Below are 23,762 nucleotides of genomic sequence, written 5' to 3' on the forward strand. Positions count from 1 at the left end.
ACATTGTTCTAATTTAAATACTAAACAACGTTTTTCTACTTTGTAAAGCGATGCTTCCGATTCAGTGCGCCCTGAACTCTGCGCATGCCTAGACAGACAGGATTTACTGTTGTATTTCCTGCTTGGGTTTTCCTTTCGGAGCAATGGCAGAAGTGAAAGCCTTCCTAATTTGTGCAGGTAAATACATTTTTCATTACTTTGCTTTGTATCTTTAGATGTATTTCGTTGCTACAGCATACTTGAATCTCTCTTATTATAGGACTTCGTGGGCAATGTTGGCGGACGTTACAGAGCTTAAGCTACACATTGCTAGCTGATGCCTCATGATTTTGGAGGGTCTTAGGCAGCATCTTTTTTCAAATGCAGATACATTTAAAAGAAAATCCGTGTAACGATGTACATATTAACTGTTGCTCGTTTCTCTTTAGTTCCTGTTGTGGTCTTTCTAAGTTCATCGGTGCTTGCAGTTGTCGAAGATCTAGATGACACGTAAGTGATGCTCTCCTTTTTGAGAGTGTCATTTTCCTTCACTCATCAGTCATCACTATCCGGTTGTCAATGGAGACATTAAGCTAGCGAACAACAAAGTGTAATGTTATTGTGTAGGCTGTGAACATCTTTTCACGATGGCATATAATGGATTGTTTTGATAACTTCATTATTACTATGCAATTTTTGTAAAGCATGCTGCTACTTAAGTGATGTCTCGTTCAACCTGTATTTTGTTCTCCTTCCATAGATTTAAGGACACGAGAGTGGACGATGTCTGGCTGGTGGATGTGAGTCTTGTGTACTGTGTCTAAGACACACTTTCTGTCTCTCACACTCATAGGCACACACACACACACACACACACACACACACACACACACATACTGAATGACAGGGCTTTCTGGTTTTATTCAGAGTTGCTGTACTCCCTGTTCACAACAATGCCAGTGTCATCCTATGCGAAAGTGGTTTGTGATTAAGGAGTGAGGGGGCCCTTCTCTCTGTGTGTGTGTGTGTGTGAGTAATTCTGTCCACTCACTGTGAGTTTTAGTGAATGAGAAGTCATGCATGCGTGGCGGGCGAGGCCAGGGGGCTTATACCAGTGAGGATGTCTGGGCCTGAGCAAATCCAGCTGGCATCCACTGCTGCTTCCGCCCCAGGTCTGGGAGGGGGACGGGGGCAGGTCTGGGGCTGAAAAAGAGGCTGAATTTTGGGTCTACATGGGGGACAGTCTGCCAGATATAACTCTTGCATTTCGACAACTGGCCATGCACTCCCAAAACGACAACGTGTTTCTGTCCATGTCCATAGACAGTAATTTAATCTGCAAACTGACATGTGGTTTTCTCACGCAGTTCTATGCACCATGGTGTGGATACTGTAAAAAGCTGGAGCCTGTTTGGTATGAGATTGGCGCGGAGCTGAAGAGCTCAGGATCTCCAGTCCGAGTGGGGAAGATGGATGCCACTGCATACTCAGGTGTGTAGCAGATGTTCAAATGTTCTGGCCCTTTACATGTTTCCCACGGTCATGGAAAACCTAGAAAAGTTGGGGAATTAAACAATTTCAACATGTGAATGCGTGAATTGGTCAGGCGTGTGTGCACCCTGACTTTAAAGATGGCTTGTCCCAAGATCATCTCTACTTCTGTGAAAACCCAACTAAAACCAACTAGTATGGGAGCCAAATGAAGTTATTTGATGTATTAGTGATAAAATAACTTCATTTGGCTCAAAAACCTTCCATCGACTAATAATTAGTCGATGGAAGGTTTTTGTTGTCAGTTTACAACATCCATCTTAATAGCAAAAGCCATTCTGTGCAGTTGCGAGGTTTCCCTCTTGACCTATCCCTGTTAGAAGCCTTGTCTTGTTTCACCTGGCTTTACAGAAGTCTGTCTCCCCTGGAACCAACCTTGCCAACACATGAGTTAGTATTACACATGCTCAGTGGGTCCTCTGCTCTGCTGACCCCAAGCCTCTTACTTGGCCTAATCATGTGAAGGCAGATTAAAGTTCGAGAGCCATATTAGCTGACTGTCACTGACTTCACACTCAGATTAAGATTATAAGAGACTGTTTAAAACCGATAAGCATGTGACAACAGGTTTCAGAGAAGAGGGATTACTGGTTGCATCCAGGATAATTAACCCAGGATTATGGAGACCTGTGCCCTCTTACAACAGGGAAGTGTTAAATACAAGTTGCACCTTGTTTTAATTCAATGTAGTTTTTGTCATGGGTGCAGAAGTTGTGGTCTGTATTTTTTAAACTTTTTAATTGTTTAATAGTTTTTTTTTGTGTGTTTTTAAATACAGGTATCGCATCTGAGTTTGGAGTACGAGGATACCCCACAATTAAACTGTAAGAGCTCTGGTTGTGCTTCATATATCCCAACAAATTTCCAAAACAATCGTACTATTATTTTCTATTGACATTTATTTCTGTGCAAAATGAAATGCACTTCTTACATATTGTAAAATGTTGTCTTAGTGACTTAGTGTTTTACACAATATTGAACTTAATTAATGATTCCAGTAATGAACAGAGAGCCTCCTTACTCCCCAGGAGCCAGCCATCGAGGGAGCTGGCTTTAGACGAGCTTCCTGTAGGAGCAGGTCCTTAGGGAACCAGGTGTTGTTGTCACTGTCCCGGTGTGAAACACATCAGCTTATTACAAACTAATGATATTCACAGCATTGAGAGACCCGAATATAAGCTCTCACATCCTCACGGATATCTACAACTTTATACCCCGTAAACAGTGATTTCTCTTCCTTAAGACATGATATGGCGCTGGTACAGACGAGGTAAACAGACCTAATGGGGCTACCCTCGCTGTTTCTATAAGTCAAAACAATCCTAATACCTAGAGGTTTCTGTGGAGAGTCCCCTAATGTTTTGTATTCTGTTGCGCTGCGCTCCTTCTACAAGCTGCCCCGACTCACAGCGGGTTGCATCACATTAGAGGAGATAGTGATGTAACTTCCTCTGTTGGGCCTGTCGCAGACATCCTGGGAGATAGAGAGAGAGAGACAGATTGAGAGGCTCGCCCCCAACCAAGTTCATTAGAATAGATCTCTGTAGCCTCGTTGGGGAGTACTGTTGCCTTAGCAAACATGCCTGCATGGGTCCTGGTGGCATAGGGGTCTAATGTTGGCTGAGTCTGTTGCAGGTGTGTCAGACTCATAGAGGAGACAAATGTGGGTGTTTGTCAGCTGCAATGTTGTCGTGACAATGCACGTCCAACTTGGGTTGAATGATCGGATGTCATTTTAGATAATGTGTGCTGTACTTGATTGCTCTGGCCTAGCAAAACAGAACAAATATGGTGTGCCCATGAATTTAACCCTGACCACTCGTCAGTCAAGGCAGGCTCAAGCAAGTATTTAAATAGTTTAAAAAAGGATTTGAAGTAGTTTGACCTAGTGTGTGAAGGCAATCTTTTCCAATGACCAGCAATGAGTCTCCACTTGGCTTTGACCTCAGACTGCCTGCCTTGATGTTGATGGTATTGACTGGCTTAGCTTCAGTTTATCTCTCCAGTGGAAAGAGCTGTACCCCTTAACTTTGACATTTTATATGTGCCCTGTTTGCAGCTTTGACATTTCTATCTCTTTTTTTTTTCTTTTTTCAGAGCTATAACCGAGAGCATGCTTTTTGTGACTAGCCAATTCAAGACACTTTACTGTGATTGCCAGCTTGTGTACTTGAGAAGAAGCAATTGAGTATAATTAAAGGGCACCTTATTGCTGCTCCTATCTTTTATGTTAATGTGCTTGTCTACCCATCAGCGCATTGGAGAAGAGGTATGATGTATGGACATTTTTTGGTGAAACTGAATACTCTCTCCCTCTGTCTTTTTCTCTCTGTCTCCCCCGTCTTTCTGTCTCTCCTCTCTCCCCCTCTTTCTGTCTCCTTGTCTCTCTCTCCTTGTTCCCCCCCTGCTTTCTTTCTCTCTCTCTCTCTCTCTCTCTCTCTCTCTCTCTCTCTCTCTCTCTCTCTCTCTCTCTCTCTCTCTCTCTCTCTCTCTCTCTCTCTCTCTCTCTCTCTCTGTCTCACCTATCTCTCTCTCTTTCTCTCATGTTTCTCTCTCTCCCAGGCTAAAGGCTGATCTTGCCTATAATTACAAAGGGCCAAGGACAAAGGATGACATCATTGAGTTTGCCAACAGGGTTGCAGGGTGAGTGCGGCTCAGGCCTCCTACTTAATAAGACATTCATTACGCATCTCTCTTAGACAGGATTTCAAGCAGCATAATGAGCTGTCATTCTCTGATCTCATTTCAAACGGCTGGACTAAAATAACTGCATTATGCCCGTCAACTCTGTCGCTCGTGCTGGTGTTGTATTCAAGGGGAGACCTATAAGGCATCCACCTTAATAGACACGTAGTATCCTGTCACTGCACCACCCCTGCTGGTGTGACACTCCTTCTCCGGAGTGTCCTTTGCACACCCACAAACCACGGCTGTGTGTTCTGCCTTAGAGCGTTAAATTCCTAGCTGTGGCCTATTATCAGCAGAGTTTGCCACGTAGCCCCTATCTCTCTTTCTCTCTGTCTGTCTGTCTCTCTCCTGTTTGTTTCTGTCTCTCTCTCTGTCTCTCTCCCGGGGATGTCAAGGCAGATGGGTGACTTAAGGATGACCAGACACCTGGCTGAGGTTTCAGTCAGCAAGTCAGCAGTTCTGACAGTGTCCATCAGGTGGTGCTAGATGCATACAAACCAGATTTATCCAGACTTGAGAATGTGTGGGGCTGCATCACTAAGCGGTCTTGTGTGGCGTGCTCATGCACCATTCAGACTAATCCTTGATATTGTTTTTGTAAGTGTGTAAAGTCATTCCTTTCACAAATGGAATTAATAGAAATGAGTGAATTGTGAGTAAAAAATCCCTTTACTGAAAACACCAAGGTTTTAAATGAATTAAATTCCCTTTCACCATGGTTTCCCTCCCCAGACCAGCAGTGAGAGCACTGCCTAGTAAACAGATGTTTGATCACATGTTGAAGCGACACGCCGTGCTGTTTGTCTACGTGGGCGGAGAGTCACCTCTCAAGGTGGGTATGAGAATCTCACCCTCGTAGACGTTGTGGTCTTATCGTCCAATCACTGCTTCTGGAGCCGTCACAGCGCTTTACCTAGTGTTTATTGATTGGTCCATAAAGCAGCTGCTCCTGCTGCTGTCTCTGCCGCTGCCAAGCTGTATGACTGAAGAGTTCCTAATGTGCAAACGACACAACCTTGGCAAGTGTGTTTCGCATGAACTTTAGCAGCCGCAGAGCTGTTTTCCCAGACAGAGCCTAATGATGTGTTTGTTTGTTTTCCCGGTCGCAGGAGAAGTATATCGACGTGGCCTCCGAGCTCATTGTTTACACATACTTCTTCTCAGCCTCGGAAGAGGTCTTACCTGAGGTAACTGCTCGCAAACTTCATTCTCATCCTGTTGCTGGAGGGGGTAGAGTTTCTTTGGAACAATAACAGGATGGTCCTCAACTTGCGTTTCTGTCAGGTTTATCATTTAGACATAGCAGGCAGTTACTAGAAGCTTCAACGTCAAGGCCTACAGCGATGTGGTTCCACACGCTGGTTAAATGTGTTAAATGCCAGAGAGACAGAAAGGCTTACTGGCATGCAGCTCCAGCACTAGTACTTGGCATGAAGTCCACAGTATGTTCCACTGGCAGGCTGCCAGCACTGCCGTCCCGCATGGCACAGGTGCAAATGAATTAAGAAAGTAAGGGATGATTTATGGCAGTCCGTTTGAATTATGTATTTTATCCATTTTCTCCAGTCAGTGACTTTGCCAGAGTTACCCTCGGTTGTGGTCTTCAAGGACGGAGCCTACTTCACCTATGATGGTGAGTAACCACATTCCCTCGTTTTAGTCAAACCACTAATTTTTTCTTGGATGGGCTTGGCTTCCAACTTAACTGCTGTTTTCATAGAATCAAGGTCAATCTAATTCAAGCCCGCACAGGCTGCCATTTTGTCTACCGGTGCCCTCTCGCACCCGTCCTCCTCCTCTCCCCTCAGTTAAGTTTTTTTGTCTTAGTGTTGTTCACGCAGTCAGAGCTCCAGAGTCTCTGTTCCGTCATCAGGCTCACAACTCTGAGGCCCAAAACCGCTCCTCCATCACCAGGCTGTCCTCCATGGTCTCTGTGCGGTGGCTTCTGGTGTCTCAGGCCGGACACAGAGCTGGCTGGAAAGCTTGAATGGGCTGGAATGTGTGGGTGTGAGAGAGCAGGTCTGGAACCCTGTTTTAAGCTCATATCTGAGTCAGAACAGAACAAGAGTGCAGGAAATATCACGGAGGACCAAGACAAAGAATAGGAGCAGCAATTATTCATTTTATGTTTACTTTGCTGCTGAAAAGTTACCCCCTGATAAACAATGAATGGATAGGTAAAAACGTGAAAGGGGAAAAAATTAATCAGTACAGTTCAAATAAATCCTGTCCGATGAGGTCAGGGATTTTAAAAGGATAGTCTAAATGTTTTGAGATTTTGAGGCCAGTTCTCAAGCTCCTTAGCGTAGCAGCAGAAGTTCACCGTACTCTCGCATCACTTCCTGTATGCTCTCCCCGCTGAGAGCCTCGGGAGGCAGGTGGAAGCGGTAAGGCCGGGCATCCAGGCACAGCCCCACCACAAAGGGGCCCCAGAAGTGGATGTTTGGGAGGTTTGGTGCTCTGTGCCTGGCCCTCAGCACAAAATCTAGTCCCCGTGGAATGTCGGGCTGCCAGATAACATCTGTTTGTTCCACCTGGTCATTCCAAAAGGGGGCCTTCTGCCACCAGAAGCCCAGCAGGAGGGGGTCTCCACAACAGACGCTCACCACAAACACCCCGCACTCCTCCGAGTCTTCCAACACCTGGATACTAAGTGTGTTCTGGAAGGCGAACGTCGCCATGGTGACTGCAGTTGAGCTTTCAGGAAGGTCCCAGACAGGCAGAGAAAGGTATAGGAGCGATGATCCTTCTCTTGACTCAGACAGATCTGCCCTGAAACACACAGTTTTGACAGAGATCTTGTAACACATTCCAGGGGTGTTTCCAAAGCTGCCACCTCAAAGATGGGAGGAATACATTTCCGTTTACTTAAGTGTAAAAACAACAACATAAAGTGCTAGACTTTTTGCTTTTTGAAAAGCTCTAGTTAGAAACAGTTTGAAAGAGTGTATTGAATGTCTCAATATTGAGTGTTTTACCTGAGTCTGTAGCACAGTTCCTTGTTTTGAGTGTTGGCATTTACGTCCTGCTTGAAGGATGAATATGGATGGAAAACTGGCGGTGATGCTGGTTAGTAGACAGGGTACAGCTGCCTGATATATGTACAGTATATACATGGTGAGAATGCTTCATTTGCATGTGATATCTTCCCAGAACACACAAGGCTTTTACGAGGCAATTTTTTTGAATGTTTGCATGTGCACCCGTAATAAAATGCTGACCGTTTATGACACAAATCAAGGAAGTCTAATTAAGGACCTCACTGACAGTTTCTTGTTAGTGGTGTTTGCACACAGGAAGCTGCCTGTGTAGGGTTCTCGCTGGTGCTGTTTGGATATGGGGATGAGTTTCACCCCCCCGTGTGTGTGTATGTGTGTGTGTTCTGTACGGCCACAGTCTGAACGTTTACCCCAGTTCTACATTATTTCGGTTCTCTGCATATGTAGCTTCTGCTTAGAGAAGGGAGCATGAAACCCCTGAAATCCTGTACAGCAGCCCGCTTTGCAGACGACGTACAGCACCGGCATTATCCTGTCGAGCTTGATCGCTTTGCTTCACAGAGTAAACAACAGGTCAAAAGTCACTTTTGGGGAAGTGCCCACCAGACTAAGCACAGTGATTCATACATCTTTAACTACCCAAGTGCCTGGATGTTCGAAGCGCTCCAACAGATTGGAGCGCTGTCACAGACTGTGTTACACGTGTATCTGCGGGATTCTTTTTTTCCGTCTTGCATAAGGTCCCTGTGCAGTGTGAACTAATAAACTGCATGCAGGATCTGAACATGGCTGTTATAAACACTGAAACGGACAGCAGCCTCTTAGGTCATTAGTTTGCTCATTATTTGACCTTGCAGTCTCTGAAACAGTCCTCCCTAAGTGGATTGGAGCTATGTTTATGCCTTTACTCCCTTATTAGAGCACTAACTGTGCAGACCGCAGCCAATGAGATCATACTGGGCCTGGTCGGGGGCCGTGTGAAGCAAAATAACTCACTAGTTGTTAGGCTAGTTGTCGCCTGTTGCCGGGCAAAGTGGATGCCACAGTAACCTACCGCAACACCGAATGACTTTGGTTACATGGTCCCACTCTGCTGATAAGCTTACTGTGAATTTGACAGTCTAGTGACCTCAGAAGCTAAGATATGCAAAGTGCTGATATCAGTTCCTATTAATTCTTGGCAGGTAGCCTTAGCACACTGGATCGCTCAGAATTGTCATTGGCCTCCGCATGTCGTATTTCTTTCTCAATGTAGTATCCATCCAACGGCTCACCTCCCCTGCTAACAGGTATACATACTGATGATTATTTAAGTAGATACTACTCTTCTCCTATGTAGCAGATAGACAGGTGGTTCTGCCTGTCTCACCCTCCACAAGCCCTCCCTCAGTGGGCTGACATACTATAAACCAACATTTACACGCAGAGACATAGACTTCACCCGATGACGTGTCGCTCTCCTTGTGAGATAGAAAGGGTAGATCAGGTCCATTCATCATTCCAGCTGTGTGTGCTTCCTGTGTTGAGATGGGCCTCTTTGGGTTCAAGCTAACACACTGCACCTTTGTCTCATCACTATTCCCCTCCCTGTGTCTGTGTGTGTCTTCATCCTCCTCTCATCCTCCTCTCATCCTCCTCTCATCCTCCTCTCCCCCGTGGCGGCAGTGTCGGCCTGACGGGGAGGGGCCTGTGCAGCACAGAGATTGCAGGGTCCGAGTCGGCCAGAGGGCGGGCCGCAATTGTTTCAAGGGGGAAGAGGGGAGTCCAGGAAGAGGAGAGGTTGGCCAGGCTGTGAGTTCCCAGCGTGGGGCCTGGCTGTTTGCCTCCCTCTCTCTCCTGTCTCCTCTCCCAACCGTAGCCAAGAAGCACCGGCCTGCTGCTGGAGGAACATCTGTAGAGAGAGGGAGAGGGAGAGAGAGTGGGGGGGGGGAGGAGAACTTTCTGGAATGTCTGCCCACATGCTTGACTCAGCACTCTTAACCCTTGTGTTATCTTCGGGTCATTCTGACCCATCAGTCATTGTGACCCACCGTCGTATTGCGACAAATTTACCTCATACAAAAACAAAGTGAAGCATTTTCTTTTAACTGTCGGGCTGTCTCAGACCCCCCACATTGGAATGGTTAAAAGAAAATTATTTTTATTTGTTTTTCTATTGGGTAAAATTGGGTAAACACAACGATGGTTCGTTATGAACCTTTGGGTCATGTGACCCGAAGGCAGCACGAGGGTTAACAAGCAGGACTTCAATTTTTCCAGCTTTGGATGAAGGCAGAGATAGAAGCTTGTGTGGAGTCATTGCACTTAAGTTGATGGGCTTAAGCGCAGCACCTTTCGGCGGCATTCTTTGACCTTGACTGACATCTAAGCTTAGAACACGTCGAGCTGCCAACCCATCCTCCCTCGGGGTTCTAGGTAGTGCTAGCTCAGAGGTGTTAGAGGTTGTAATTCTTAAAAGCAGCCAGCGTAACTGAAAAGGTGTCTTTAACTTATTAACATGTCATAATGGGGTCCTGTGCTACATTTGGCATCAATTATGCAGGCCTTACCTTGGGAAAATGGCTTAGCCAGTCAGTCTCACTAGCTCCCTTTCTCGTTCTCGCCCTTTCGCTCTCGCTCGCTCGCTCGCTCGCTCTCTCTCGCTCTCTCTCTCCCTCTCTCTCTCTCCCTCTCTCTCTCTCGCTCACTCTCTGTGTGTTTGTGTTCCATCACGCGTCTCCTCCAGATGTCAGGCTAGGTGAATAACTTTTGGTCACCGTCAGAACTAACAACGTATCATGCTGATTTAATGCATTGCAATATCACCACACACATCTTCTGTTGCACTGTTGGAAGGATTCTTTTCCCATGGTTTTCTTTTAGTGTGAAATAAATCTCATTGCACCTTATGTTTTCCCCACGCAAGCATAGGAGAGAATTTCCTGGTAAAGAGGGCATGTGATCATCAGGGGATTCCTCTAGATCTCTCCCTCAAAAATAGCACACACAGAATCACAGCCGCTGCATGATTTGTAAAGGAATGTGGAATGCAGAGATACATTTTACACAGCCCTATTTTTATCTCATCAATCCTTGGGGAACCAAAATGGGCTGTTGTGTGCGTTTGAATAGCCATTAATGCCCCATGTTTTGTATCCAAATATCTGTGCCCGTCTGCGGTTTGTTCGCGGGTGTGGCTGCTATGCCACTGGAGCAACGCCCCGTCCCGCTCCAAACAGCTCTGTCAGCGCTATAATATCCTCTCCTCCCACTGAAAAAGCTCTCCAAACACCAGCCTGTGGTTCTGGCTGGGAACCCTTGAATGACCTGTGTGAGTGTGTGTTTCCAGTGAGTTCTGTCATCCTCGTTGTCATGTTTTCCTACAGAACCAATATCAACAGGTAGCAAATATCTTGACCTTATCCTAACTCAGCAGGCATCAATGCTCAATTGATTCACTTATCTGAAGGGTGGCTTGTCATTGATCTAGGCTCGGCTACCTTCCCTGTCTAAGCTGTTTTCATCCTATAACCTGTTTGTGTGATTGCAGAGTATGAGGATGGCAGCTTGTCTTCCTGGGTCAACAAAGAGCGTTTCCAAGGATACCTTCAGATTGATGGCTTCACCCTGTACGAGCTGGGAGAGACCGGTACGTTATACTTCCTGGAATCTTTCTGCTTCATGAGGTTGCACTGTTGTTTACCTGTAAATAGTTATCAAATGAATTCCAGGCTATAGCTCTCACTCACTTACAGATAGTATAAAAATCTACTCGCCACTATCCTGAGGGATCATCTGCTAAAACCATTTTGCAGTGTTTGTGTCCACTAGAGGGCAGGCTAATCCTCTCCCTCCCCTCTACGATGAAGATATCCTCCAGTCCCTTCCCCGCACATTACAACAGCATACTCTGCCTAGGTTGTTTCACTGTTGTTTTATCGTCGTCCCATTTGTCATATAACTGAGTGTTCCACTACAAAGCATCCTTTTACCTGTGGGCTGCGTACGGGTTCTGAGATGGGACCACAGCTAGCACACAAATCTGGGAGGACCAATGAATAAAGCTGTTGTTCCTTTTCTCTTTGTTTTTCTTTTTCGAGAGAGGGGGTCATCAGTCTCTTCGTCCACCGTAGCCTTTTATCTCTGTGCCGCTGTCTTTCTCATCTTCCGCTTCCTCTGTCTCCAGTGCTGGTTTCTAACGCCCTCTCTTCCACCACAGGCAAATTGGTGGCGATTGCAGTCATCGATGAGAAGGACCCGACCGAGGCGAGCAGCAGGTAAACACAACATGCTGAAATGAAACCTGAGGCCCTGACAACAATTACAAACGCACGCTTCCATGGAAACCACACCGCAGTGGCATTTCAAAAGGAAAGGGCTTTCAACTGGAGAAAAGATAAGCAGGCTTTTCTTGTCGGAATCTCTCGCTCTCTCCGCAAATTGCCACGCCGTGCTGTCATATGGGGAGAGAGGGGCCAGGGCTTGAACTCCTGTGGCATTTCTTTCTCTTCTCATTTGTGCGTTGCAGATTAAAGAGTATGATTCAGCAAGTGGCAAAGGAGTACCGGGAGCATTTTAACAGGTAAGTCCAACAGGGAAGGGGGTGGGGGGGGGGGGGGGGAGTGGTCCCCACGAAACACTCCTGTTGGGAGGCGACGCGCTCCTGAAGAGATGCTACGTGCCCGTGCGGCTCCCTGAGAGGGTTCCTCTGGGGTAACGCTGTGCCGCGAGGCGGCTAATTATGCAAAAATGTCAAACCTTCCGGAAATAGGTGCAGCTGTCAATCAGGGCTCGTCTGGCTGTCAGCCGCTGGTTCCCCAGCCCCTCACACCCTCCCTCACGTCCAGGCACCCCCGCCAACTCCACTTAGGCACCATTTTGGAGTACTTTCACGAGCGTATGTGCGTGAGTGATTTCATAAGCATCTCGAGGCCGACCAAACAGGAAAATGCCTGCGAGCCAGATAGACATACAGATGCAGTGATCCCACTTCACATGTGCTTTTCCAAGCTGCCGGGTTTACTAGTTGATTCATCGGACTCTAACCACGGCTTGTAATATAGAGCTGCGTTATCATAAAAAAACCCTCCATGATCAAAGTGTGTTTTCTCTCCCCCCCCAGGCAGGCCCATTAGATGGGATTGAATGACACAGATCCCCCCCCTCCTCAGTTAGGCTGGCCGCCGTGCATCTCCGCTCGTCTTCATTCCGAGCCCGACTCGGCAGGTTCCTGCTGAGATCAGAGATGCCCGCTGTGTTTGGACGCACCTCAGTGGCTAGTTGTATTTGCGTTACGGCCCCCGTGTTTGAGTCAACAGACTTTTGCCCAACTAATGGATCAAAAGAGTATTTGTCTAAATTCTTTAATGGGTGTTTTGCTGCAGTACGAGGGGGTGAAATGGGTTTGCGGGCTGGATTTTCGGATTTCAATTTGCTTTCAATTTCAATGGGCCATACAAGATCAATTGAACCCAGATCCCTGTTTGAGGTGATTACTCGTGTGGACAGGCCTGTGTTCAGATGGATGGCAGGGGAGATGGCAGGAGGAGGTGGTAATGAGCACTGGGGTGTTTGGCCTGCCATCCATCTGCAACAGAGTGACAGAGCGAGAAACGCCATGTCTCCGAGGCGGGGGGGGGGGGGGGGGGGGGCTGTGGGGCATCAGAGGGGTGGGGATGGAGGGGGGATATGTAGGTGATTCAGGACTGTGCAAAGCCAAAGTGCTGTCATTGGCAAATGGATATGTATGGTTAGATGGGATCCATCTATCTGTGCATACAATCACGCACAAGCTAACTGTTGTTCTTGCATGGGAGTAACACACTATACCCAGTGTCAGGTCTGAGATCATCAGACAAAACGCCTGAACGTTCTGATCACATCTGTCGAGTCACCTCATTGATATTAGCATTAGCACCCACAGGGAACAGACTCCCTACGCATGTAATATATACTACATTTCATAAGTGTATATAGAGTCACCTATACACAGTAGTTATTGAGATAAGGACTGTGTTTCGCCAAATTTCTTCCCTCACAATGCATTCTGTTCAAACAACGAACCACACAATGAGAAGCTGATGTAATTCCTTCTCCAGTCTTATCGTTTTGATGAATCACTGCAAGACCTTTTTTGGAGGATAGAGAGAGTGGGGAGGGGGGTGGAGGGGGTGGCCCGGGAGCTTAGAGATTTGAAACCCACACAAAAGCCACCCTGCAATATTTCCCTCAGAAAGCCGGGCTTTGAGGGCACCGCTGGGTTTGTGCCGCGTGGAGGAGGGGAGGACATCTGAAGGGGGGGCCTGTGAGAGGCTGGCTCTGGTGTCATGTTAGATTACACTTCATAATGAGATGGCCATTTTCTTCAGCTTCAGTTGCTAAAGTTGGGTTTTCGGTTATATCCTATCTTATCTTATATCGTAGATTTTGTTGTTGATGTCGTTTCTCCTTTCCCACAGGGACTTCCAGTTTGGTCACATGGATGGAAACGACTACATCAGCAGCCTCATCATGGGGTGAGTAGCTACCAGTAGGAGTCAGGTGGCTGAGCGGTGAGGGAGTCGGACTAGTAATCCGAAGGTTGCCAGTTCGATTCCTGGTCATGCCAACTGACGTTGTGTCCTTGGGCAAGGCACTTCACCCTACTTGCCTCGGGGGAATGTCCCTGTACTTACTGTAAGTCGCTCTGGATAAGAGCGTCTGCTAAATGACTAAATGTAAATGTAAATGTACCAGCACTCCAGATCCTCATTTCACCATGTCCTCTCTCTCTCTCTCTCTCTCTCTCTCTCTCTCTCTCTCTCTCTCTCTCTCTCTCTCTCTCTCTCTCTCTCTCACCTCCTCCCCTTCTTCCTCTCTCAAACCTTTTCTCATTTGGTTTAACCTCCTTTGACCATTTCCTCCTTCCACTGCCCTCCTATCTCCTTTACCTGTCCCTTTCCCTCGCCTCCTCTCCTCCAGGTTGCCTTGGCTACGGCCTGCACTTCTCTAAGCTAGGATTTAAAGTCGTCTCCAGACATTAACAATGCACTCTCATGGACCTGTCAATTATCTAGACCGCCTGTCATTTCACTTTAGTGCTCCCGTCAGTCCCAACACGGCTCTCTGCCTGCTCCACCTCCTGTGGGCGGGGGCGGGGTTCGGATGAATGAAACTTTCTGACCGGCTGTTTGTGTGTGGGTGTGCGTGTCTGTGTGCATGGATTAAAGCCTTATTGGCAGGACTCTAATGGGTGTTGGAGAGCAGGGCTAATGATACTAGGAGCTTCCTCCAGCCCCCTGACCAGGCCTCTGCCTGGGTGTGACGCACAGAGAGCTCCACTCTGACTCCCAGCACTTTTAATTGGACAGACCCCCCTAGCCTCTCTGGACAGCAGGACCACAGCAGGGGCTGTGACTGTCTCGCAAACACACACACACACACACACACACACACACAGTACACGTGCATGCTCGTGTCTGCCTGTTCCCATGTTAGAGAGTGTTTGTGTCTCTGTGACAAGCATACACGCTGTGTGTGTGTGTGCGCCGGGCTTGAGGAACAATGTGCTTTTTCAGATATTTTGTTCAATATGTTGTTGTTTGTGTGGATGGGATTACAGCAGACATGGTCTCCTAAGCCCTGCCTTTGATTTACAATGTATCACTGATCACAGTCAATCTGTAATTGTGAATGTCTAATACAGTGTGTGTGTGTGTGTGTGTGAGAGAGCATAAGGGATTAGGAAGGCATCTCATGCCGTGTGTATGAGTGATTTTAGGTTTCGATTTTTTGAAGTATGTGTGTGTCTGCGTACAGTGTACATCTGTGTGTGTGTGTGAGAGCGCTTGGATCTTGAATTTCTTGCTCTGCTTTTTTGGACTGAGACCAGGCTAGTCTGCCCAGGATTAATTGCCATCCTTTGAGGAATGAAATCCTGTACTGTCAATGTGCCCTAATCCGCTCCCTTAGGAAGGCCATGGACATAAATCTGATGGCTTTTTATCCACGGCTCCTTCATCATACAGATTACTGGGTCCGGGCAGCACTCGTATGCGGCTGGACTGCCAGCTCTCTGATGACACACACACACACACACACACGTGCACACAAACACACACAACCTTATTGTTTTTACTTTAAAGGCCTTTACTCTAAGGTCTTTCCTGCTTCTGTTTGAACATGGTATTATCGCTGTAGCAACGCTGAGGCTTCACATGTGGAATGTGGGTAAGGAACATGGAGCAGCAGCCCTGGGACTGGACTGGGAAAGCCCAATGGTAGAGGCTGTCCTGGACACCAGACTAGAGGCTGTCCTGGACACTTGACTAGAGGCTGTCCTGGACACTAGACTAGAGGCTGTCATGGACACTAGACTAGAGGCTGTCCTGGACACTAAACTAGAGGCTGTCATGGACACCAGACTAGAGGCTGTCCTGGACACCAGACTAGAGGCTGTCCTGTACACCAGACTAGAGGCTGTCCTGTACACCAGACTAGAGGCTGTCCTGGACACTAGACTAGAGGCTGTCCTGGACACCAGACTAGAGGCTGTCCTGTACACCAGACTAGAGGCTGTCCTGGACACTAGACTAGAGGCTGTCCTGGACACTAGACTACAGGCTGTCCTGGACACTAGACTACAGGCTGTCCTGGACACTAGACTAGAGGCTGTCCTGGACACTAGACTAGAGGCTGTCCTGGACACTAGACTAGAGGCTGGAACGCAGACAACCCCTCAGGGGGGCCCTGCAGTCTGTGATGCTGCCTGCGCTGGAGGTGAAGGGCTAATCTGTCTTTCTACAGAATGCCTGCCATCTGCTGGAAGAGGCTTTATGTCAGATGGGGTATACACTACAGCAATGTGAGTGTGTGTGTGTTCAGGTCTAGATCACAGCTGTGCTGGGTAGTGGTGCAGCAATAAACTAAACTACTCAGGAGTGTGTGGGATACACCTGATCTCAGCTGGGGTGTGTTGGGACAGTGATGGATGGGTGTGTGTGAGTGTGTTTGCATGTGAGTGAGTGCACCTGAATGCAGCTATGGTGCTGGACACTGCTGAGAAGTGGCAAAGTGTATATGTATTTGGGTGCGTTTGTGTGTTTGTGTGTTTGTGCTCAGCTGGGATGTGGTGGTAAACAGCCCTGGCCCTCCTGTGGTTTCTGTCATTTTTTATTTGTAAAGGTCTCTCTATCAGAGACCTGGCAGGCCCCTCCCTGCCCCCTCTACTCACAGACCAGCACACAGTTTGCATAAAGATAGAAATTATCCTCCAGAGTCACTGTTGCTATTCCTTTAGTGCCTGGCAAAACAATCCTCCATTTGAAAGTGTGCATCAGGTTGCCTTTGCCTTGAAAACAAACATATTTCGAAATGAACCATTTAATGATTTGTCACTGATCTTTTTTTATATGTTTTCATCTTGACATCCATGTTGGGTTTAACTGTCATCTTCTTCACCTTCTTCCTCCTCCTTTTGACTCTCAGCTTGCTCTCCTTATATCAGCTCTCCTCTTCCTCCCTGGGTTACATCAGTGTGTTTGTGTTATAACTGTTCCTCCTCCTGTTCCTTCGTGAGGTGGTAGGTTTCTTTAGTTTCGTAGTTTAAGCAACATGCTGTGATGTGATGGTCCTCTTCCTCAGCGACGTGTCGGTGCCTTCCTTCATCATACTCAACACGTCTAATGAGCAGTATTTCCTGCCCCGCGAGCCTGTGGACTCTCTGGAGCAGCTGGTCAACTTCATCAACAGTGTTGTGGATGGATCGGCTCAGGTACCTCCCCTCCACCCTCCTCTACCCTTCTCGTCCTCCTTCTGTATGTTTTAACATTCAGATTCATAGGTTTATTTGAGTGTGGTACCTCAGTCATTTTTCCTCAGCAGGAACCAGTACCCTTACCTCATCACATGTATTAGGAACCACAGCTCAGTCTTCACTGAATGTCCTCAATGCTCCCCTGGGCGCTTTGTTCTGGAATAACCTTGCTAGCATCTGGAGAGCCAGGCCCCGATGTGCTCAATTTCAATGTCATGAAGGCTTTTTATTTTTTTCAACTAACCTTTCGTTTTTTAAGCGAGCTGCCCCCTGTCCCCTCTCCACACACAGATGAGTTAAACTGTAACCCAAACAGTCCCACTCTTTTCCCTGAAACCTCTGGGTTATTTTCCACCTATCGAAACAAAGCCAAGCCGTCCAAATAAACAACAGTGGTGGGGCCAGCGCTTGTCCGTGCCAGCTTGACCACCTCATGGTTGGCACGGGCACACCCGTGAGCCAGTGTTGGCGCGGCTTTGTCCTCTCTCTTCCTCAGACCTGTAATGCAAGTTCCTCTGTCTCCTTCATCACACCCCCACCACACACACACAGGCCCATGGAGGAGATGGCTTCATCCAGAGGATAAAGCGCGTGGCCTTTGACGCCAGATCCACCATCATGGTGAGTGGGATGACAGTTTGATTGCTTTGTTTGTTTGTTTGTTTGATGTGTGACTGACCGAATACAACTTACATGAGGAGAAATCTAATGTTGTTTTGTGAAAGACAGAGGCAGGGACCAAGTGTGTGAGAGAGAGGGACGGGGTGAGAGAAAGGGAGAGACCGAATGAGGGAGAGAGAGCAGCGAGCTGCCCTGTCGGGTCCAGTGACTCATGACGCTGAGTTAGCATAGCTGGTAACACTTTATAATAAGTCAACGCTTTTTGGCATTTACAAGGTGTTAACTAATAGTTAGTTAATCCTTTATAAAACATTTTGAAACATTAACAATACATTATTAAATAGTTAATAAGCTTATTATTAAACGCTATGTTGATCATTAATAAACACTGTTAAAAATTATGTATTTTATTCATAATACAATTCATAAGGTGTTTGATAACTGCATTATCATACTTTATAGACAGCTTGCTAAATGAAAAATGAATAAATGTAATATAGTTGCAAACCAGTAGTTTAAAAGGTGTTAATGGTACATGAGCTGGTATAGAAAGCATTAGCAAATGGTGAACAAACCATTTACATTACCTTTATAAAGCATGAGTAAATAACTAACAACATATTTACTTATGTCTTTAAATTATGTATGCCAAGTCGAATACAGGATGTACACTATGCTTTGCAGATATCTTAACAACTATTTTATAAAGACTTACTAATGATGCAACTTGTGATTAGTAATGCAAGTTATAAAGCATTTACTAACTGTTAGTTAAGGCTGTTGCGTGACCTAATCTAAAGTGTGAACTATTTATGCCTTATTAAGCATTTATAGAAAGACTATAGGCCTATAGATGTTGTGTTTTTTTTTTTTTTTGAAGAAATAGCTGTTAATTTATTTACCTGGGTAATAAAATAGTATTTTATTTCCATTAAGAAGCGATACAGTAGAATTGGTATAAAAGTTGGTTACCCAAAGCTGTATTTTTTTTTTTTTAAATGGCTGTAATAAACTGCAAATGTTTAGCTACTCCTCGACAGGTCTGCAAACACCTTTGAAAGCAGAGATTTGTTAAAACGTTTGTTAACCGAGACCGTAGGTCGAGGGTTACAAACAAACAAATCGTTTTAACAAATTGAGACGACAAAGCGTTTGCTGACCTGTCGAAGAGTAAACATTTGGTTTCTTATATACTACAACAATACGTGGGAAGATCCCAAATCAAACACGCCGAGTCTGGAGCAGACGCCATCTTGTCGGAGCAATCAGTGGCACTTGTACTGGTGACGTCACTACATCTCCAAGGCAACATATCAACAACTCTTTTGAGAACGTCTTCTGAACCAATAAGAACAGCATATTGGTTCAATTGCAACAACAGTACGAGCGTTCTGATTGGCTAATGGGTAGTCATGCCAGCCGCGTATTACGTCTTTATATTCTATGCGCGTTTTGACCTGCGGTCTGATACGTATTCTTATTGCCCTCCGCTGATGTCATCTTCAAAATGAGCGAGATCGAGGAGTTTTACTATCCAGATGACAATGAAGACATCAACAGCGACGAGGAAATTCTTAACTTTCTAAAAGAGCAGAAAAGTGTGAACGCAGAGAGATAAACGACAAGCGCTAGGCAGATTGCTAGGTTTGGTTGCTCAGATTTCAGATTGGTTGCTAGGTACTGTAGGTGCTAACACCTGAAACACACCGTGTGAAGACTTGAGTAGAGCTGAACAAAACGACATGTTTTAAATGAAAAGAGCAAAAAATGCCATATAATAAACAACTTACTAACCTCGACCGTTCGGTCATGCCGGGAAATATCAAACTGAGGTTATAAGTATCGACCGCTGTCACTCTCGGCTAGTAGAGCTAAGTACTGTAGTTAGTAAGACACATGCCTGTCATTACTTCAATAAAATAGTAATTGTGTGTATCACATTGTGTTGTGTCTGTTTCCTTTTGAGAAACGTATGTTCAGCCTTTGTGAATGTGAGGTTCGAGAATGGACAAGAATACCTTAATAAATAACTTATAAATGTTTAATAAGGCATAGATAGTTCACACTTTAGATTAGGTCACGCAAAAGCCTTAACTAACAGTTAGTAAATGCTTTATAACTTGCATTACTAATCACAAGTTGCATCATTAGTAAGTGTTTATAAAATAGTTGTTAAGACATCTGCTAAGTATTAGTGTACATCATGTATTCGACTTGGCGTACATTAATTAAAGACATAATTAAATATGTTGTTAGTTATTTACTCATGCTTTGTAAAGGTAATGTAAATGGTTTGTTCACCATTTGCTAATGCTTTCTATACCAGCGCATGTACCATTAACAGATTATAAACTACTGGTTTGCAACTATATTAACAAGCTGTCTATAAAGTATGGTAATGCAGTTATCAAACACCTTATAAATTGTATTATGAATCAAATCCATAATGTTTAACAGTGTTTATTAATGATTAACATAACATTTAATAATAAGCTTATTAACTATTTAATAATGTATTGTTAATGTTTCAAAATGTTTTATAAAGGATTAACTAACTATTAGTTAACACTTTGTAAATGCCAAAAAGCGTTGACTTATTATAAAGTGTTACCGCATAGCTTAGCTGTCTTTACCTCATCTGACATCACAGGCTGGGGCAATTACCGTCGCTCTTCGACTGTAGCTGTCTGGAGAAGAGGGGGAACTTCTCGCTCCTCCTCTCGGCTGGCTGCATGGCTGGCTGGCTGACAGAAGCTCGGACCCACTGGCCCCTCCAGGTGTCTCTTAAGCTACCCTGCTATAATAAGGCTGCTGATTCACTGCCACTCACATCTTTTTTTCGAGCCAGGCAGGCAGGCAGGCAGAGATGTGTGGAAATGGAGTGACAGAGACCTGTAGTTTGGTGTTGGTGGTTGGCCTGTTAAGTAGAGAAGCCTGAGGAGATCACGAGCCTGGTGTGAGGGAGAGGAGGGCAGCGAGGAGGTTGTTAGGCAGGAATCATGGGCGCGCAGTGTCAGCAGTACTTCTACCTCCCTCCTCCTTTCCACCAATTTCTCTGCCATCTCCCTCTCCCCTCCTCTCCTCCAGTCGGTGTTCCGTAGTTCCCCGGTGCTGGGCTGCTTCCTGTTCGGCCTGCCGCTGGGCGTGATCAGCCTCATGTGTTACGGCATCTGCACTGCCGAGGGCGACGACGGCACGGACGACACGGAGCGCATGAAGAGGGAGGGTCTCACCGACGAAGAGGAGGAGGAGGAGGAAGAGGAGCGCCGGCAGGCCGCCGAGCTGGAGGGCCCCGAGGAAGGAGCGGACGAGGAGGAGGAGGAGGAGGAGGAGCAGGATGTGGAGGAGAAGAAACCGGAGGAGAAGAAAACCGATTAACCCATGGGAGGGGCCACGGCAGGGTTGAGAGAGAGGCCTAGGGGAATGACACGGTGACATAAGAAGTCAAAGACATATCATGTTATTGTTTTGTTGTTGATGTTCCATTTCCCCTCCCTTCCCGGCTCTGCAGTCTATTGTAATGTTTATTTTTTTATCCCTACTGTACTGTCAATATGTGAGGTCAGCAATTTGCTTTACAGGGCAAATTACATCCAACACAAGCCTTCTAGATATATATAGAGAACAATGAAGAGAGGGAGGGAAGAACCAAAACCAAATATTTAATTAAATTATGGGATTTAGTTTATTTCTATTCTTCAATTCTAACATCCTCCATTGTACATGGAGTATATTTGTGTTCCGTTGAATAACTGTGTTGAAACTATTTCTTATCAAGACCTGTCACATTGGATAATTATCAGAACTCCCTTTGGTTTTTCCATGACACAATCAAAACAAATTGAAGAAAAAAAAAAGAATTATAATATTAAGTTGCCCCGCTATCCCCATGCTGAATTCTGGACTCTGAGGCCCCTGCACAGGGAGATCCCATAAAAGGAAGCTCTGAGCTGTCTTGTCTAAACACTTTTTATGATGCCGTTTTTGTTGTGTGTGTGTCCCCCCCTGCAGAGACAGTGCCGAGTCAGTCTAGTTTTCTTCTGTTATCTGGGATGTGTACACCTTCCTTCATAGGCCAGCTCTGGTTCACATCACATACTGTCTGGAAGCTTAGCCAGAGAGGTAGGACTGTGTCACGTCACTCCCATGCTACTCATAGACGATAGCACTGTCAGTAGCTTTTATATTTCAGGTAACTTGTGGTTGATGGTGGAGATTAAAAAAACGTAGTAGTAGTTATAGTGTCTTTGCTCTAACACATCCTTTCTCTCTGCTGATCATTATATAAGTAGAAATTCTAAATAGAAGTAGGCCTTTGCGTTGGCGCAAACAAGGTTTGCTTATCGTTCTGAAGCAAAATGAGTGTGTGGCCATAACCGTGTGTTGACAGACGGATACCTTGGGAAGCTCATCTGGGATAGGAGCAGAACCTTGTGGAGTGGTGGTGTTGGAATGTTTGAGAACCTTCTGGAGTGGTGGTGTTGGAATGTTTGAGAACCTTCTGGAGTGGTGGTGTTGGAATGTTTGAGAACCTTCTGGAGTGGTGGTGTTGGAGTGTTCGAGAACCTTCTGGAGTGGTGGTGTTGGAATGTTCCAGAACCTTCTGGAGTGGTGGTGTTGGAATGTTCCAGAACCTTCTGGAGTGGTGGTGTTGGAATGTTCCAGATTTGATGGCTCTCTTCCTTCCCCGTCTGTAGGTAAAGTGTAACTGAATATGACGCACTAGGGCAAAGAGAAGTGCTTCCACAGAAAACGGTTGCCTCTTTAAATCCCGTCAGATTAGGGCTTTCTCCAAGGAAGGAAGAGGCTGCTTTTAAGAGCCCTGAGAGGTCCTCTTTGTTGGAGTGGTCTGAGACTGCTCCAAAAACAAAACAAGATGGAGGACGTCTTAGATGTCCTTCACAGTCGAGTCTGTGCTTTCTTCCTCCTGGCTCTGTGTTTCCAGTCTTTGGAAGGGTTGGGTTGGTGGTATCCAAATGCACTGAGTCAGTAAGATCTTTATTTTTGTTTACTTCAGTCACTGTTAGAACTCTGTTGATCAGGAAACATGTTATCTGTTGCTGTTAAAGGAGAGAGGGGTATAGAATTTTTGTTATTTGGCCTACATGACCTTGTGTGACTTCACAAAAACATTCATGTGTTTGATATGTTATACGGTTCGAGAGAATGTGATGACGAGCATGAAAACAACCCCCACAATGAATGAATGTTTTTGCTTTGTTATGCCATAGTCATATATATGCTATGAAGGTACAATATATTCACCCATAGCTTATCAGTCATAGACACATAGAAAATATTCTACCTAACGATTGTTACATTTTCTTCTTCTTAACCCCCCACCCCCTTTTTTTCTCTTCAATAGGTAATTTCATTGTGCTTCAATAGGTAGGCTAGTCTTTCAATTTTGTCACAGGGTTCGTCCCATTGTCCTAAGCACATCTCATGGTTTTCCACAGACTAAAGATCTGTCATACTGTGAATCTGCACTATGAAAACCTGGGAACATGCCCCCTCGCTTTGCCTTCTGGTCATTGTAGTTGCCTAGCATTCTCTGCCAAACTTCCTCTTTAGGCTTGTTTGAATTGTGATTGTCACACTTTATTACTGGTTTGAAATAAAAATAAAAATCCTCTTTTATTCCTCTTGTTTTGTTGACTGCCGCATTGTTTGCTTTCAACAAGAAACTTTCATTCAGAACCTAGTTTTTAATGATTACTCTGGGGTGTCAGATGGCTGAGCGGTTAAGGAATCGGGCTATTAATCAGAAGGTTGTCTCGGGGGAATGTCCCTGTACTTACTGTAAGTCGCTCTGGATAAGAGCGTCTGCTAAATGACTACATGTAAATGTACTCTTTATGTCTGAATAACAAGATCATTGTTGCCGATTCAGTTCCTAATGATGCATCTACTATGTTCTACACAACCATCACATGCATCACATGATCACAAACGGAATGCTCCTTGGTCACGTGAGATCCCTACCACCAGAACAAACCCCCCACAGTGAACACATTAACACGACACGCAGGTGGCAGGCCTGCCTTTTTCACATTCATTTACTCGCTCTATTTTCGTCATATCATCCACTTTTTACATGTGATCCCCAACACTTCTCTCAAGTAATTCAAGGCAGAGAGGCATCTACTCAA

At 45.7% G+C, this 23,762-nt stretch overlaps 1 protein-coding gene across 1 annotated transcript; it reads left to right on the forward strand.

The window, feature by feature from the left end:
• Positions 1 to 114: 114 nt before the first annotated feature.
• On the forward strand, positions 115 to 23,493 carry tmx3b (thioredoxin related transmembrane protein 3b). Its single transcript, XM_067251414.1, has 16 exons — positions 115 to 177; positions 429 to 489; positions 740 to 779; positions 1,347 to 1,470; positions 2,309 to 2,354; positions 4,093 to 4,173; positions 4,951 to 5,050; positions 5,328 to 5,405; positions 5,785 to 5,851; positions 10,747 to 10,845; positions 11,416 to 11,473; positions 11,725 to 11,778; positions 13,655 to 13,711; positions 16,818 to 16,947; positions 17,542 to 17,610; positions 20,698 to 23,493. Exons 1-16 carry the CDS (start codon positions 144 to 146, stop codon positions 20,986 to 20,988), a joined length of 1,389 nt encoding a protein of 462 aa, XP_067107515.1. The 5' UTR covers positions 115 to 143; the 3' UTR covers positions 20,989 to 23,493.
• Positions 23,494 to 23,762: the final 269 nt, after the last annotated feature.

This window comes from Osmerus mordax, chromosome 15 (assembly GCF_038355195.1).
Source record: "Osmerus mordax isolate fOsmMor3 chromosome 15, fOsmMor3.pri, whole genome shotgun sequence".
Classification (NCBI taxonomy): domain Eukaryota; kingdom Metazoa; phylum Chordata; class Actinopteri; order Osmeriformes; family Osmeridae; genus Osmerus; species Osmerus mordax.